The sequence below is a fragment of the Charadrius vociferus genome, unplaced genomic scaffold, assembly GCF_000708025.1.
Source record: "Charadrius vociferus isolate BGI_N301 unplaced genomic scaffold, ASM70802v2 scaffold87, whole genome shotgun sequence".
NCBI classification, from domain to species: domain Eukaryota; kingdom Metazoa; phylum Chordata; class Aves; order Charadriiformes; family Charadriidae; genus Charadrius; species Charadrius vociferus.
Window position 1 is genome coordinate 1564768 of NW_009649314.1, and position 18058 is coordinate 1582825.

General features: G+C 37.9%; 1 protein-coding gene across 1 annotated transcript in view; it reads right to left on the reverse strand.

Annotated features, from left to right (window-relative positions):
* The window catches only part of ARHGAP42 (Rho GTPase activating protein 42), a 137742-nt gene that overhangs the window by 58265 nt on the left and 61419 nt on the right, over positions 1–18058 (reverse strand). The window contains exon 5 of the mRNA XM_009889416.1: positions 15883–15954. Within this exon, the coding sequence (XP_009887718.1) occupies positions 15883–15954 (72 nt within the window). The remainder of the gene's footprint in view (positions 1–15882; positions 15955–18058) is intronic.

Here is an 18058-nt window from a genome sequence, read left to right on the forward strand (position 1 = left end):
CCAAATCAAGGGCAAACTCAACTGATTGAATGAAAAATGCAAACTTTTAAATTCTTTTTTCCATGTGACAGAGTTAGGAGAGGAGTCTGCCTGATGGCAATATTGAAGGCTTTGGTGACAAGCTGCTGGAGTTCAGTGGTGGATACCCTGTCCAGAAGATCATCTACTTCAGCATGTAACTTGCCATGGCCTTTGACAGTAAAGCCTGGGTGCAGATGACTTCTGCTGCCCATTTGGGCAGTTGCACTTGCCTTTACTGTCTCAGAGGCCAGACCTAAGGAATGAGCTGTGGAGCCACAGGCAAAGCTCCTGCAGGATTACCTGTGTCAGACTGGGAATCACCCAGCCCAGACAGGTCAGCACCAATTCCTTCCCTAATAGATTTATGATACAAGCAGTAGGTATTCCTCTTGCCTCATGAACTATCTGTCTCAGAATCAAGCTGATATTCAGGTAATGGGTAATCTGAAGTCTGGCAGGCACTTGAGCTTACTTTAACGTTAACATAACCTTTACTAACAAGAGCCCGAAAAGAGTCTGAAGTCTAAGCTGCTTGCTGAGAGTTAAAGAGAAAGGTGTGAAAATGGGACTTGGCCATCTGAAATAGCTTCACTTCTATCACACAGCATGTCAAATGCACATCGATGCCAAGAAGGATCCATTCACACATCTAATGTGGTTCCCAATGCACCAAATCCAGCCGCTTATATTTTGTGCTAACATCTACAACAAAACCCATGAATTACATATCACACTATCCTCATTATATGTAAAAAGGAAAACACAGAAAGTAAATGATCACATCTAAACAGATACAATTCCCCTAAGAACAAGAAAAAAACCCTTCAAATAAACTAATTGTGGTTGCAAGGCATCTCGTATCTCACGTGAAGCTTCACAAAGATCTCTGTGGCACCATCCATAAGGACACTCAGAATTTGAAGGCTCTCTTTGTCGTCTGCCAGCACTGCCAGCCCCCTCCCAGACTGTACCTCTCTGCTATAACAGTGATCTGCTTAACCACTACTCTCACAGTTTTTACACCAGTTAAATTAAAGAGAACTCTAACAATTTGGACCTTCCTTGATAATCAGGACAACTTCTAGCCCAAGCACAGTGTTTCCAGGTACAGCACTTCTTATTAATGTCTTCCCTTTTTTCCAGGTTTTAACACAACAAAATTTCTCTCTTCAAAGATAGAAGCAGACAAAGTAAGGAGAATAAACAGAAGTAGACTGAAAATAAAGATCACTTGGCAGTTTTAACTGCACTAGTGTCTTTACTCGGTGCTACTTCTGGGAATAAGGCTGCAGTGCCAGCAGGACAGTGTTTCTGGCGCAGTACTGATCGCTCAGATATGTTTCTGGGAAAAGTATAAAAAACTACTGGCCCCAACAGGTGGGTGAGTTCCCTTTGCTTGAAATGTCCTCTGCTATGCCAGTAAAAACCACATATTTAAATGCCTCTGATAACTGTTTACTTTGTAAAAATTAACAAAAAAAGATGCACTCAGACGCAGGTGATTCATTTTCTGGAAGAGGAGAAACATTTCAGCTTATGCCAAGATAACTCTCACCTCGCACACTCAGTCGGTGACTCAGAGCACACAGGCACATCCTAAGTGCAGTCACAGACTTACCTCATTCCAGCTTCAGCCTCTTCTTCTGCAACCCTCAAAACATTCTCTTATAAACAGCTGCTGCCCAAATTAATCATCTTAATCCCAGTCCCAGCAATCTGTGCCCATGAGACTGAGAATCCTGCTTTTCCACAAGCCAGAAGGGTATACAAAAAGTTTCCATGCAAAACTATCTCCTCAAAGCTTAGGAGACAGAGGATTGCTTCTGCCTCTAGATTCCACATTGGATCAAACGCCAAGGAGAACAGAGATGTGGTTGGATAAGAAAGCTCGTGCTGTACTGTTACCAGAACAGCCAGCACCAAACATGACACAAAGCATAAGGTACGTGGCCATTAGGATGATGCTATTCCTGACCTCTGCAATATGTCTCTTATTCCCTTCAGCCTCCAACTACCTTTCTTCCTTGCGCATCCTTCCTCCAAGTAATCCTCAACCTTTCTCTTTGCCCTGGAAACTTATGAATCACTTCTGTCAAAATGTCAGCTAGAAAATGTTAAAAAAAACCCCGTGAGATAATTAAGATAAATTAAAAAAAAATAATAATCTAAACACAGACAAAGAGAAAATACAAAATACTAATGTATTTTACACCCCTCTGGATAGACCAAGTTCTACAGACTCTAAGCACTGTTAATGTCTCTCTATAGTTGTTTAACCATTCTCGGGTGCATCAGGTCACTAAGCCTTAAATCAGTTCAAAGGTATTTACAGTTTTAAATGCTTCAAATTTCCAACAAGCCCATTAGGAAAGTCCTTAACCAAACACTCAGCTTCTAACATGTAATGGAGTCTTACTAACTTCCAGTACCATCTTGACAGAGTCAAGTCATATAATACCAGATCCAGGTTTAAAGACTGGTTTTGTTCTCTCTTAGTTTTTCTCTACAGTTTTATTTCAAAACTGATGAGACAATCTCCAAAAAGAGAAAATTATCTTTTCAGAAATGAATTTTTCTCAAGATACCACTAATTACAGATGTGCCAGTTAGAAGTTTAACCCAAAAGATAGTCTCCTACCCCTCTTGTTTTACAGATACCTATGGCTGTGAAAAGATCAGACATCAATTATTAAAAAGGCAACTCAGTTGAGTCAGATATTTTTTTTCCTGTTCAGAGAGATTTTGATTCTATGCTGCAACTAATCATATGTATGCAATGAATCATTGGCATGATTCCTACAAATTTTAATCACAAGTTGTATTTTTGGATGTAAAGGAGAAAGGATTATCATACATTAAAGCTGACTACTCTTTTCTAGTGGGAACATCAAAAAATCAATTAGTCTTTTTAATGGTCTAAGTTTGCCACTATTTTGTGTGCAGTATTTTACCTCCAAATCGTTATATGTATCTTCAGAATTATTATATAAACTGTTCCTCTTTATTTCTCATAAATAGCCTTTGCCATCCTTCTAACTTCTTTCTGCCTTTTCTAGTTGCAATGACTTCTGGTGCTATACTTCTCTATTAGCATATCTTAGCTAAATCTGTGCCTAAATAAAACATTTCTACTCTCTGTTTGTCCCAGAAGTCATAATTAAACTTTAACATGCTAATCTTGAAAACAAAAAACCCTGCGCATTTAGTTCAGTTTAATTTTCAATAACAATATCCTTGCGCAACCATAAAATAAACATGTTTTGTAAGAGGTGATTTTAAAAGGATCAAGAAAGGAAATGAAAATAGAAAACATTGCAAAGAAACTATCTGGAGAAAAAAATTCAATGAGAATCCCTTACTTAATTAGGAAACAAGTGAACATTGTGAAACATGGCCGTGACAATATCTTTTTTTCCCCCACCAAAAATTAGTACATATTTTTCTCACGAACTCAAGCTGAGATGCAGAAACTGGCACAGAAATGCAATAGTAAGACTCAAATATAGATCAAGTCAAGACATTTGTCAGTGGAAGAAACTGAAGGGAATGGCGAACTCCGCTGAGATCAATAAAGTCATGTCCCCTTTCTTTCTCTTTGACAACAACTGCAAAAAATGTCAATATAGCAACACACTGGAGATGGTTCATTGCTGGAATTTTAGACTTCAAATATATTTTTCAAAGCCACCTTTTTCATTACCTTCCAAACAAAAATTCAAAATGTATTTCTACAAAGTTACTGGAATTTTGCTTGGAGTTGCAAATTCAGGGGATCATCTCTTACTAAGTAGTAGGACAAAGAAAAGTAGAACTGTGGACTAGGAAATAAACTGAATTTAGTATTAGAAAGACTAATTTGAGCTCAGATCCTATGGATTTCCTGGAAAATGTGAGATCTCAGAGTCTCACAACTTCTCTTCTGAGGAGAAAAAAAAATAAATTCACCTTCCATTTTATTTTGCCTGAAGTTTTGCTTAGAATTCTCATGGAGGTGTTTGTGGCTAGGGGGGTGGTTTTTGTTTGGTTTCAATAAATTTCAAATTATAATAGGCATCTGAGACCAGAGACTGCATTTTGATGGACGTCGGAATGGGGGCATTTTTTTTTTGGTAGAGATTTTAATTTGTTATGTGAATGCTCACAGTTCAAAATAAAAACGAAAGAAATCTTCCAAAAGGAAAAGTAAAAAGAGCACAACTCCTTCCCTCCTCCTCTTCCCCCCAATCAGAATTTAATTTATTGTAAGGCTACAGGGTTTCTCCAAATCTGTGAGAAAGGTGGGAGGTTAAAGGGTATTGTTTATGTATTGTTAGCAAATAATATGAAGCGGAACAAAGTTCTATCATAGCTTATAAAGAAATTATTGCTGCTCAATATAAAATAGGGTTAATGTAGTCATAAATTATGATTTATGTTACTCATAACTGCTAGTGAAAACACTTCCAAATTCAAGCTGAGTGCATCATGTAGAAATTTTAATGTCCTAACAACTATAAATCTTTAAATCAATTCTTTACTGAAAAAGAACAACCATATGCAAGCCATGAATATCCAGAAAAAAATATGGTGTAAGACACAAATAACGATAATAAAAAGAACATATTGCAACTATGAAGTACAACAAGGCAATAAACCAGGAATACAAGAGTGTTTAGCAGCATTAAAGCTATGAAGACAGATAGTAAAATTTGGCAGTTTAAAAAATAACCTCAATTAAAATCAGGTAAGATATGCATAAAACTAAAATATACTTTAAACAACTCAAAACTAATTTAAGTTTAGGATGGAGTTCACATCTGTGTATAATACTGAATAACCCTGCAAGAGATAATTTACTTTCAGGTTCATAAACTTCTGAAGAAAATTTTCTTTTCCCTCTATAATGCCTTGACAGATCTAAATATCAGGTACTTTCAAAAGTGTTTCCTGGAAGAGAAGAATCTTCCAGCCATTTCCTAATACTTCCCTATGTAATTCTATCAGATGTCAGCAGACAGAAGGTACTTACAGTAGAGATAAAATAAACAGAAGAAAAGTTTCACTATTTCTATGAGATCAAAAATTCTGTTCAAACTAAGAAGCAGTTACATTAAATGAACAAATGTGTGTGTAGGACGTCATTTGTTTCTCTCCAAAAAGTTGTCTCTTGAAATGGAAAAAAAGATTAAAAGTTCCCAGCACTGCTGTGAAAAAGACATACAAACCTGCCAATACTGGCAGGTCGCAACGCAGGACACATTAGACTCCCCGTTATTCAGCTGCAGAGTTGTCTCGAGTTTATTTGGCATTTGCTGATTCCAGGAGTAGCTGCTAGATGTCTGGGAATCTGCTAAATCTCTGCCCAAACAGCAGGACTGGTAAGTCTACACACGTAATCTAGTTTTATTGTTTTTACTGTCTACTAAGTATGAAGTATTTTTGCTGGAATATCTTACTTAGGATATTAGCGTGTTACTGCTTAAATAATATGAAGAATATCCCTAAAACAGCAGAAAGTGGCTTTTCAAACTCTTCTCTGAAGCAGGTTTAGGATAGTTTTCTGAAGTTGAAAATATTTTATTACAACAGAAAGAGGGTCTCATGCTCCTCTAAAAAAGCTTGTGACTTTGAATGATATAAAATAGAACGTTCCCCTGCTCTTTAGGAATTCAGAAAGAAGCTTGAATTAAGTCTGTATACTTCACCAAAAGTCATATGGAATAAATTCCTCATGTCATAAGCAATGGAGATATTTGTTAGAAATCAATATAGCTATATATGCTGAGTAGAAAGTAAACAACAACAGAAGATACAACCCAATCCTAAGTCATCGCTTACAAGATAAAAGGAGTCAACTCAGATTTGGGGCATATTATTCTTCAAAAATAAAAGTCAATCAGCAATAACACATGTTGTGATTTAGAATATTCAAAATGCTGAAGTCCCTGAGCTGGCAACACTATCCATGGAAACCTGTTAACATTAATGCTTACAAAATCAGACCGGAGGGGAGACCTTCTCTACATGAGTCAAAAGTAGTTGTATTGTTTTTCTCATTATCTAGTTCCAGTACAAGCTTACAGAGCTTCCTAAAGTTCATAAAAAAAAAAACACAAACCAAACCAAACCAAAACAAGCAATGCCTTTTATTGTTTCTGCTTCATTTCCATACATACCAAATTCAGTTCAGTTCAGATGACAAAGTGGGGCAAAGAAAAAGAACAGAAGGTTTACAGGAAAAGACAAACATGACACTATTGCGTAAGTCTGGTGGGTTGCAGCTGACTCTTTGAAGCAAACAGTGCCACACACGGACTGTGCAGACAGAGGAATAGCAACATTTACAATGGATGATGCTGAACTGGACTGGTCTCCCTCATGGGGAACAAGCAGCTCCAATTTTTGCCTAATCTTCCATGTCTCCCTAAGTAGCCAGCATCCATTCCCTGAGCAGCCGCCTTGTTGGCATGCCACATCTGACGTTGCTGCTCTCCTCGCCTGTGTTCCTTACATCATCACTGGCTTTCTTTCCTCTCCATGGAGGCACACTGCTGTTTCAGGTTCTCCATGCCCCCTTTCCTACGCTAGATTCCCTCACAAATGAATTTCAGTAATGTCCTGGTACACCGGTAAACTAAAATATGTATGAAGAGGCCATTTCATCCGCACAGGTAGCAAATATCTTCTTTCCTTTGTGCACTTAAAGCAAAGAAAACGCAAAAAAGCTGCAAAGAACATAATGTCATTCAAATAAAGCAATTCCAATAAACTAGCTTATAATGTCACATACTTACTGCTTTATTTTAAAAGCAGAAGATAAAAATATCTCTTAAGTAGTGGGTTTTTTTTAAAAACACTCTTTGGGAATCTCTTTCCCATTTATGCCAACCAATCAGCCCACATCCCCGATTTCAGCGTGCCAGCAGCACGTTCAGCACAGCTCACAGTCCCACGCCACCTTCCACGTCATCGCAATGGGACAGCAACGCTGACCTGAGGAAGAACTTGAGGAGTGTTGTGAGAAAGTTTTTAGATTAATACACACAACTGGAATCTGTGCTGTTTACAGATAGGAAAAAAAAAGGCAACAGTCTGGGGTTAATGTCAGAAGTGATTTTGTTTTGTTTTGAAAGCATCTATTTTCAGAGTCCCTCTTACAACACTGATAAAGGAACACAAACTATCACTTTGGGGTGAAGAGTCATGCCTCCCCAGTGGCGCTGTTACGCTCAACCAGTGCTCTCAGTTTACTTCTTAGAGAGGGATGATCTTCTCATCAAAACAACCATCTGAGACCCCCCCCTTCTTGGCAAGCTCTACAGGAACAACTGGTTCTGTGGTGGCTACAGTAGCCTGAAAGATCCTAAAATAATGAAGCTGGTTCATCTGGTGGAAAGATGGAGCTCTTGGTGCTCTTGTATCGACACCAAGACACATTAAAATGTCAAGTAATGATGTCCATCTTTAGTTACAGTACAGAAGTGATACCTTCCAGCTACTATCACCTACTATACTTTGGAACTGAGCTATTTTATACTTGCTTTGCCAAAAGCAAAATTGCTACAGTGGTGAAAGAGTGCAAGTTTGTATATTCCCAGGCCCCTGCAGAACCTGCTGCATAGACAGAACAAGATACCGGACAAAGAGAAACCCATGGCAATACAGCCAAGCGTCCCAATCAAATGATTTTCTGTTTAGAATGGAAAATGCAAATCCACCATAGGTGCGGAATAGACCCATACACTCAACATCATCTGAATAATGCCCAAGCTCAATAGATTTACTTTTATGCTGTTATCTTAAATACACCACAGAAGAAAGGGAAGCAATGCAGAAAGAGACCTTCATTTTCCCCAAGTCTGCTGAAGAAAATCCAACATGTAACAGAATAAGATTAACAGATTAGTTTATACCCGTGTAAAAAGCCTCATGAGTTAAGTGTTAGCTGTGGTACTACGCAACATCCATGAGCACAACTCTGAAGTAATCATGATGAATTCGGTTTCATAAAGGATGCCAAAATTCAGGATGGAGTCTTATTTTGAGCTTGAGGGGGGGGCAAGAAAGTAGGTGTCTGACTAGCTGAATGAAGACTGAGACCTTGTTCAGGGAGTAGAGTTTTAAACTCTGCTTCTACCAAGTCAGCAATTGGCCACTTCCTATATTTCTCTGAAATCCTCCTAGAGATTCTTGAAGAGTCTTATCAACAACCGTGAGATCTCTTCTTCAGGTGCAGAACGTAATCCTCTCCACAATGCGGCCAAGACAACAGATGAGCAGAGCTACTGCAGCCTACTGAGAAAAGCTTTTTTTTGGTTAATAATAATAATTAAAAAAAAGGGAATATACGCCAAATCCTCTGTGCCATGACGTACTCAATAAGGAGTTCAGTTCCCCTGTGAACTGGGAATAATGTTTGGAGGCGAATGTCCTTGCTCATACTTTTAATCACGGCTCTGGAGTGCAGCAGAATTCAAGCAGCTGTGCGGGGTCAGGATGCAACCTTCCCGAATCCTTCCTGTGACCCAGACTACAGTGGGCTGATTTAAATTAGCAAGAAAAAGGCCGTAATTTAATGAGAAAATGTGCATGTTTTCTTGCATTTTTATGTTCTTTTGTCATTTTCCAGTAGAAGGGCTGATACCTTCTACCTAAGTTTTTATTTTTTTGTTTTACTGACTGTAGATTTTTTAAAAATAAATGGTTCCTTTTCCCAACAAAAATGTACTGCGTACTACCTTAAGCAATTCCACCAATTAACACATTTATTCTAAGCCTTAATTCTTAAATGTTATGGCAGAACACCGTAAATTAAATTTCCTATTTACTATAGAGGACTAATTTATTTACCCTTAATTTATATCCGTTTTCTTTTTGATGCAAATTAGAATTTTATTAAAATGCAGAAAAAAGTCACAGCTTCAGAAACTGGTTTTAGTCAGTCAGCCAGTTAATCATACCAACTTTCAACAGAAAGAATGCATTTAACAGAATTCATTAAAACAGACTTTGCATATAATATTAACTGTTTTACTAACAAACACCTGCAGTTAATGGATTGAACCGACAGTTTTTAACCTCTGTGTCCATAATCTTTTAGTTATGAGATTTGAGTTTTTACTCTTGTTTTTTTAAACAAATAAAGTAGAATTGAAACAAGCTTTAGGATTGTTCTCGTTTGTGGGTTTTTTTCTGTTAACTTCCTAAAAGTGTCTCAATTTTAAACGAAAGAGTTAGTGAACTGAAGTAAACTGCAATGAGAAAATAATTTTGCTGCATTTGTCGAATGATAAGCACTATCTCAAGTAGATTAGTCGCTTCAAAAAACCTCTGGGTCCAGGTGCTCAGCCAGAGGTATCTCCCAGCTTAATGGTTCGGCTTTCTGCAGAAAATCAGACTGCCTGAAAAGATGAAATGTGTGCACACTGGGCTCTTCACCACTATTTTTTAAACTTTGCAAATATTCTCACATGCAGAAGTGTACAAGAAGCAGAGGTTAGTCATACCACCACAATTATTTTCTACTTTTTAAAACAATGATTTTAATAGCAATTACCAAATTGATGCAGGTCCTTCACAGCTTCCTATTTCCATAAATTTATTTGGATATCTATATTTTAAAGTGAAAATACATTTGATCTATTTTTGAAATTATTTTTATACCATACATTTTAATTAAATGCAAATTACAAAAGGAAAAGCAAACGGCTGCAGCTGATAAAGCAACAATCTAGCTACTCCAAATTTTAGGATCTGGGACAATTCTTAGAGGACTCTATACAGAATCACAGAACAGTCAGGGTTGGAAGGGACCTCTGGAGATCATCTAGTCCAACCCCCCCACCAGAGCAGGATCACCTACAACAGGTTGCACAGGACAGCGTCCAGGCGGGTTTGGAATGTCTCCAGAGTGGGAGACTCCACAACCTCTCTGGGCAGCCTGTGCCAGTGCTCCACTACCCTCAAAGTAAAGAAGTTCCTCCTCATGTTAAGATGGAACTTCCTATGTTCAAGTTTGTGCCCATTACCTCTTGTCCTATCACTGGGCGCCACTGAAAAAAGACTGTTCCCATCCCCCTGGCACCCTCCCTTTAAGTATTTATAAGCGTTAATAAGATCCCCCCTCAGTCTTCTTTTCTCTAGACTGAAAAGACCCAAATCCCTCAGCCTTTAGACACTAAAATCCAGAGGGGAATGGCAAAAAATCAAGATGAATTAACAAACTATTTTAACAATATTTAATCTGAAGAAGTTTTCAAATTTTCAAATTTTCTTACAACTGTCACAAACAAGATTTTCCATTATAAAATCAAATTTTGTTTACCTTAGCCTCCTAATTTCTCAGTTCTTGCATCTGTCAATACTAGTTTAACTACAATATCAGATTAGGCAACATATTCTGAATTATTTCTCAGCTAAAAATGATCTAGGACCAACACCTTGGAATTAAATGTATTTATAAATGCAGTTCACAACTTCTTCACAGTTCACAAGATTAATCCAAAACCTGAGAATTTATATAAGTAAAAGAAAACCTAAAGAAAATTTGTGCTTCTCTATCTATCAGAGGTGGGTCCCTAAAAGTCTCTTAATATCTTTAAGAGATTGTCATTTGAGCTTTTTATCAGTAAAGCAAATGTTTGTTTTGCAGCTGTGTCATGGCCATTGAGTAGTCTCAGTTCCTCCTGGTCAGTCATTTCATCTTACACTTTCTTCCCAATGCGTTAGCTGTCCTCCTCTTTCTTGGCAATGCCCCAACCTAAGGCAACCCCAAGCTGTGTCAGCACCACCAGGGTTTTTTTACCTGGTTATTACTGAAAATAAAAGGACAGACCGATCTCAAATTGCCCCTTGGGATCTTCTAATTAGTAAATTCTCTGTAACCAGACAATCTCTCATAAACAGAAGTCATTGCCCTTTCCCCATTAACCAGTTCCTTGCACAGATCGGGTTTCTTATACTAACCCTCAGCTAAACTAAATTAGAACGTCTCACGCAGAGTGCTTTAAAGGCCGTGCTGAAATAGAAATAGGTTTGATCTCCTGCATTTCCTTGCCTACAGAATAAGTTATCTTATCAAAAAGATATCAGGTAACTCTGGTAGTAACTTTTGGGAAACAGTGTTGCATTTTAACTCAAAACATTTGGCCATCAATTATGCGGGCCTGGCCTCTCTTTCTGCTTCCTTCCCCCATCCTCCTCCCTCCATGGTTCAGACTGACATTAAAATATCTCAGAACTTGTGGACACAAGTACCAAACCTTGAGTAAAAGATGCTGCTTATAATGAAATACCTTCCACCGTACCTACTAGAGCAAGGTCATTCATTTTTCTCAGTTAAAGGAATATTTGGACTGACAAGTACTGCTATAATTTGATTAGATACCACGGAAACCAGTTCACAAAATGGGCACTCCAGCATTTCTAACTGTTAGAAACCTATCTGAAACTCTGCTTTGACAGCTTTCTGACAGACTTTAAAAAATGGGGAGTTTTTTGTTTGTTCTATGCTCCTCAATTTGCAGACAATCCAAATAAAACACAGAGAGAGCGTGCCACCTCCTGCATGCCTACATCATGTGAGTAAAGATGCGAACATAGATGAGGAAAATTAATCCCAGCAGTGAACATGGATTTGTTTCCCAAGTAGAAAGGAATTCACAGCTTCAAATGAATGAATGAATGAAAGTAAATAATAATAAAAAATAATCCTCCTGGTGAAAATAAATAGTTTTATGAAACAGATGGAATTGTAAGGAGGAAACAAAACCTCTCCTTTTAAGTCTTAAAAATAAAATTGCTTCTGTTGTCTTTGATCTGATTTAAGTTGTACTAAAGGTCAATGAACATTGGAACAAATATTGCTAAATACTGTACTCAATGGATAAAAAGAAACATGAAAGTTTGGCCTTGTTGTACATAACACATCACACAATGATCTCACCAAAGTTACCAGCTGGGGACTTGCAAACCACATTTACCAAATAAGGCAAAATGCTTCGTGCTTGAAATCCTTTCCCAGTTACCTCACCCGCCTTTTCCTCGCGTTTCTACAATAATCGCAGGGGTCATTTTTTTTAAACTCAGATGGAGTAAATCAACAGGCTATCCAATGCAAAGCTGGGTTTGTGTAGTCTCTGGAGAGAACTCAGCTTTATTTAAACTAAGTGTGTACAGAAAAGGAAGAACTGAAATATGTGCAATAAAAACAGAAGAGCGAGTAGTATAAATTGAGAAGAGCAAGTGATATAGATTTGTGTATTGCTGGTTTGATTACAAAAACCAATGTTTTATGGGGAATGTTTCGCAAATTTGTTGGGTACCTTCAGTTTTTTGAAGTGCATGTGAAGAATTGGTCTTTAATGTTATTCTTGTGACGTTCCACAAACACTTGAACTTTGCACTCCGGGTTAATGCTGTCCTTGTACTTGAAATATAGCTTTGTAACATCAACAGGATATAGTTTATCCTCCATATTCTCTTTGATTTCTGTGATCATATTTTTTGCCTAAACTTGATATAATTTTGAAGAAAGAATAAAATATTCTCATTCCCTTTAGTAAACACAACATTAGGATAGTCCTACATAGTTCATCATGGTAGCAACAATCTTGCAAAGTTATGTATTATCAAAATAAAATGGCGATTGTTATAGTGAAAACAGTCATTAATTTAAGCATTTTCTCTCTCTTTTTTTTTTTTTTTTTATGTGTGTGTGGTAGGGCAGTGTGGGGGATTGCTTGTTTCTACCTCCAGATGAATTTTATCTGGTGTTTTAGAAAAGAAAGAAAAAAGCCCAGTAAGCACTTTTAAGCGCACTCTCTGATAATCTTCCCCTCACCGAAATCTGGCAGTAGTACCCGATATCATTTCCTATTATGTATATTGGTAACACCACTATCTTTTTTTTTTTCCCCCCTCCAAAAAAATTTGGAAACACAGTTTAAGATGGTACTAAAATTAGTAATTTCAAAGTCCAATTAGAAGAGAGAGAATCCCACACTCACCATTGCTTATAAAACATGCTCTCACAACATAAGGCTGATCACAAAGACCAGCTGCTCGCGTCTCTAGCTACTGCTGAAATTGCCAATGCAAAAGGCATACACAATTAACCTCAGGCTTCTATACCTAATCTCTTAAGATGTCGATCCGTAAGATTTTATGATGCAAATTAGGTGTAAATTCACAGCTCTAGAAATATATAATACGACACAACTATCAGCTATCCTATGGAGTCTGCATCATCTCAGCCTGTCTTTGGAGAGGAACACATACCCAGAAACATTTTAGTTTCTTTTTTTGGGGGGGAGAGGGATGACAGAGAAGCAGGAGCAAGTTTGGGTTTGATATGAATACAATTCTACACCCTATTGTAAGTTAAAACTAGGAGAAAAAACAGCTCAAATCTGGTATTTCAGAGCAAAAAGTAACAGTTCATAAATGGTCCATACAGCTGATGTGTTTAGAGAAGACCTCAAATAAAAAGTGACATTCTTGGTGTCCTGTGAAACTTGCTGCTGAAATCCCAGTAACATGAAAGTGCCTATGTTTTCTGTTAGGCTATCAGTCCAGATGACCCCAAAGGAATTTGAAGAGCCAGATCTCTGTTCCAACCTTCATTAACTGCAGATAAATAACTAGTAAGCTCAACTCATCCCATATTTATAAGAGTTCATAGATTCTCAGTGGTTGAGCCCAGTGAACAGAAGTGGAGGTAAGAGATCTGACCATGCTTCTCTACTTTACTAACAATGAGTTTCAGAAAGCCCGAATTTCTATTCTGTTTCATACTGGTCTCATTATTCCTAGATCACACATCGCTATTTTGTAATTACTAGAAAAAAGAGTATTAAATGTAATTAATCTCTCACTTCTTTGTCTTGATTCCATTTAGTTAAAGGCCAACTGTAATTGCTTCCACTGATAAAATCAATTCAGAGGCGAATGTCTGTATTGCAATCTGGGTTATGCAGGCAGTCTGAATCTCTCATTTTTGAGCTTGACAGTTGAACTCCATGAGCAGTGCAAGAAAAGATGAGTTTATTTGACATTTTATAAAACAATGCGCTGGGAGAGATCTCTATATAGTATCAGTGTGTCAAGCCAGTATCTGGACTGCCCAAAACACACGTAGAACTGCATAATAAAGTACGCTAGACACTGCAGTAAGTTAGCCGAGCCATTCGGTACACTGTTGTGTGACCACGGACAAGCCAAAATGATCACTGTTTCCACAAATTATATAAGATGGGAAAATGCTTGTATTTTTTCTGGAAGGCATATGGGAAAGAAACCAGTTGTTCTGATACACTGAATAGAGAGGACTCAACCTGTCCTGTTGTGTCCTGCCTTTAATGTTAAATACTTGCTGATTCAAAAACCAAAGGAGTCATCTTCAATTAGATCATTAAATATGCATTGACATCTACTGAGTGATATATTCAAAGAAGACATGAATGTCTTACACAATTCTGCAGAGAGCCCTGTGAATCACTTGCGGATCATCTCTCTGATGGACCAGGACAGCCAACAGTACGGCAGGTTAGGCTTTCACACAGGGCTCTCTGCAGCTATAGGAACATGAAATGAAATGGTAACACAAAGAACTGAACAATGCGACTAAAACCTATGGAAAACAAAAAGTATTTTTGTGCTGGAATTAAATTCTGATTTTTGGCAGCACGGTAAACAAACTCCCAGCCCTGCATCTCACAGCAGCATAGGGGTGGGACAAGAGAAGAATGCAGTTGTACACAAAAACATATCAAGTAAGAGGGTAAAGAACATCCATTTCAGAGAAATTTGACCTCAAGTTCACACTAAAAATTCTTCTCAAACATTTACTTAGTTCCTGTGCGGAAGCAGTCTCATCTGTTTGCTACACATTCACAATAGCAGTACAAAAAGTATAAACCTTTGGTCTCTCTTTCCAATAGCTCTGTTCTTCTTCTGAGGTTGTTTGAGTACAGCACAAGTGCAACCTCAGCTACAACATCAAAGAGAGCTTTTTTTCATACCCGTTTAACCTTACAAATGGAAAATTTCCCAGAAAATTTTATGAGTGCTAACACAAGATGCAAAATGCTTCAGAACCAGCATATTTATGCAGACAGAAGGAATTGTTACTAACCATACCCTAATTGACTACCGCAGCCTTTACGCATCTCTCTAAGATTGTGATCAAAGCAGTCCCTGATAACCACTTAAGACTCCAGGATCAGACTGAAAATAGCTCTTCTAGACTAACAGTTCATTCTGACATCTTTTTCCCCGATACATCTGATTTCCTGGGCTGACTATTGAACCAGTGCAGGTTGTCTAACACAGATGTAACACTTAACACTAAAGAACTGGCTTAAATCACCAACTGGAGCACTTCCACCACAGGAAAACCTCTGAGCAATATGAGGATGAATACTCTGGCAAAATGAATATGAATCCCTGCACTGCATCCACTGTGTAAAGCAGAGAGGGAAAGCAGAGACAGAGAGCATGCCTGAAGCACACTGACTTCTTTCGGTCTTTATACAACAGCCACTTGAGGGCCACTGTACCCATAGCAGCTATTTAAACGGTCTGTGTGGTTCTGGATTAATCCAAGATGCAACGGAACGTAAACGCAGACATCAGAAGATGAACACAACTCCAGATGGTAAGACTATGCAACAGTAGCAAAAGCATATAATAGTCTTTAAACTCCATTTCTAAATCATCTCCTTCTCTAAAGCAAAGAATTCAGTAGAATTTACTAATACGTTAATGAGGATGGCATCAAGTATGTTTGAATACAAAATGCCTGTTTTCAGTCCAGCCTTCAAAACACACTGATAAACTCAAATAAACATGAAATGAAAAAGAACCATTTCCACAGTCACTTACTTTTGCTGCTCCTATTTGCTCTTTACGAAACTTCTCCAGCGGTGCTATTAGCACATCATTAGCATTCTGGATCTGCGAAGTTAAACATAAAGCGTATCTTTTTAATACAGAATATTTTCAGAAAGTGGAGTCACTGTAACTCTGCCAATGTGCAAGACTGAAAAATTCATGTCCATAACATTCTGGTAAGAGCATATGGGTAGGAGTCAAATAATTACATCTTCTTTACATAAAACATACAACACACATGTTCACCAGTCTATTAGGGAACATTTCCATGAATAGCTAAAGCAATTGTAATGAACGATGTAGTAAGTTTATCTGCAATGTACAGAAGGGTTTTCCGGTATTTTACTTCCATTTCTTGCATCTTGCCTAAAACCAGAATAGCAAACGAAAACTTCCAGGAACATGTTTTGGCAGAACGGAGAAGACCAACATAGTAGTACTGACAGCACCGCCTAAAAAAGCCTCTGTTTACAGAATCTGAATCTTTGACAGCTGAATCTTTTCTGCTATCTCTTTGGCTTATATACCCAGTTATACTGAACACAGGAGAGTAAGGCAGAGAAATCTAAATAGAAAAGTGGACAATTTACAAAAGACTCTAGATCGGATTCCTTCATTTTTCTAGTTTTTAAACTAATTTAAGATGTCCTGCAGCTATTTTTATCACTTTAACCTAAACCAGGGTTCCTAATGAATCACAGTTTTCCCCTCCTGGGCTCTGTTTATTTAGTGTAAATCCAGTCCTGGGAACCCCTCTGTGAAGACCATTCCCAGCAGCGACCACCCGAAGAGGTCCCTAGTCATTTGGGCTGGAAACACACATGCAGCAGAATACAAATGCCGGCCATGCCATTGTGCAACTCACCAAAAAAGGTAGCATGATTTCACCATGTGCCTTTTAGAGACAGGCAGAATAACCAACTAAATTGACTTTCCTGCAGAAAAATCAGAAGAAACTAAAAACTGCTAACACATCAGAAATAAAGCATAATAAAACACATCACAATATTCTATTATACTAACTACAGGCAAAATTTTAGGTTTTCTGCGTGAATAGCTTTTTTTCTTCTTACCAGTCCAGTCTTTACCATACTCATCACATTCCACATTTGGGCTTTGGCAGGTTTGGAAGTCTGGGCAAAGCTAACATGTACCTAAGCCAAATGCGAATGAATACAGCTCTTGTGACTCTTCCATAACAATAATTGATAAGTTACATTGTCAGTTGTGCACAAAAACTTCCCAAAAGACCGTAATAATAAACATATAGAATAAACCCATTGAAACACAAACACATTTTCTTTCCTCCCAAATCTAACATTACAATTCGAAAGACCACAGAATCACCACATTTCTCAGTAGGGCAAAGTTTCAGGAGAAGTTAAGGCTCTCTGTGAGCCTCAACTTTCTAATGTAACAAAAGTCTGAGACAGCAAAGGCAACACTTGGCACGCTCAATGATGCAGTGATCACAAAATGCTACATTTAAAAATAAAAATCAGGCACAGAGGATGAGAAGGAGTGTTTTCAGCGGATTCACTGGTCTTTCACTGCATTCAAGATCCTCCATCAGTTTGACTGGAACAGACTACAAAGCTACATTATTCTCAAAGTAGACATTTCCCAAAAATACGCAGATTTTTAGGCAACATCTAGCAACCTAATTGAGACTCAACGCTTTCTACAAGGCAAAGTGCATGCACTTAACAAAAGATAAACTATCTCCCAAGGATCACTAAGTAAGGCAGCATAAAATTAACAGGCGTGCAAAACCATTAAACGACTTGCCCAGAATCCGGCAGAATTGCAGTGCATACACCTGGAAGCAGCAGCTGGCAGTTTTGATAGCTTAGAGAGCATGTACATGGCTTTTGGCACACACACAAATCACAAAGGCTTGCTGGAGTCACTGGTACAGAAGTATGAATGCATCTTTTCTTTCTTTTTCATGAAGAAAAGTAAGTTTTTTCTCTGCACTTCAGATTCATTTCTATACACAGCAACAATACATTGAATACTTTGCAGTTCACTTAAAAGAGACATTCATATTACCGAAGTATTTACTACTGATACCAACAATCGCTGCTAGGCCTGTCATTGCCACTCAAACTAACTCCACACGGAGCTGAATAATGGCTCTTCCCTTCGCTCAATGCTATCGCGTTTG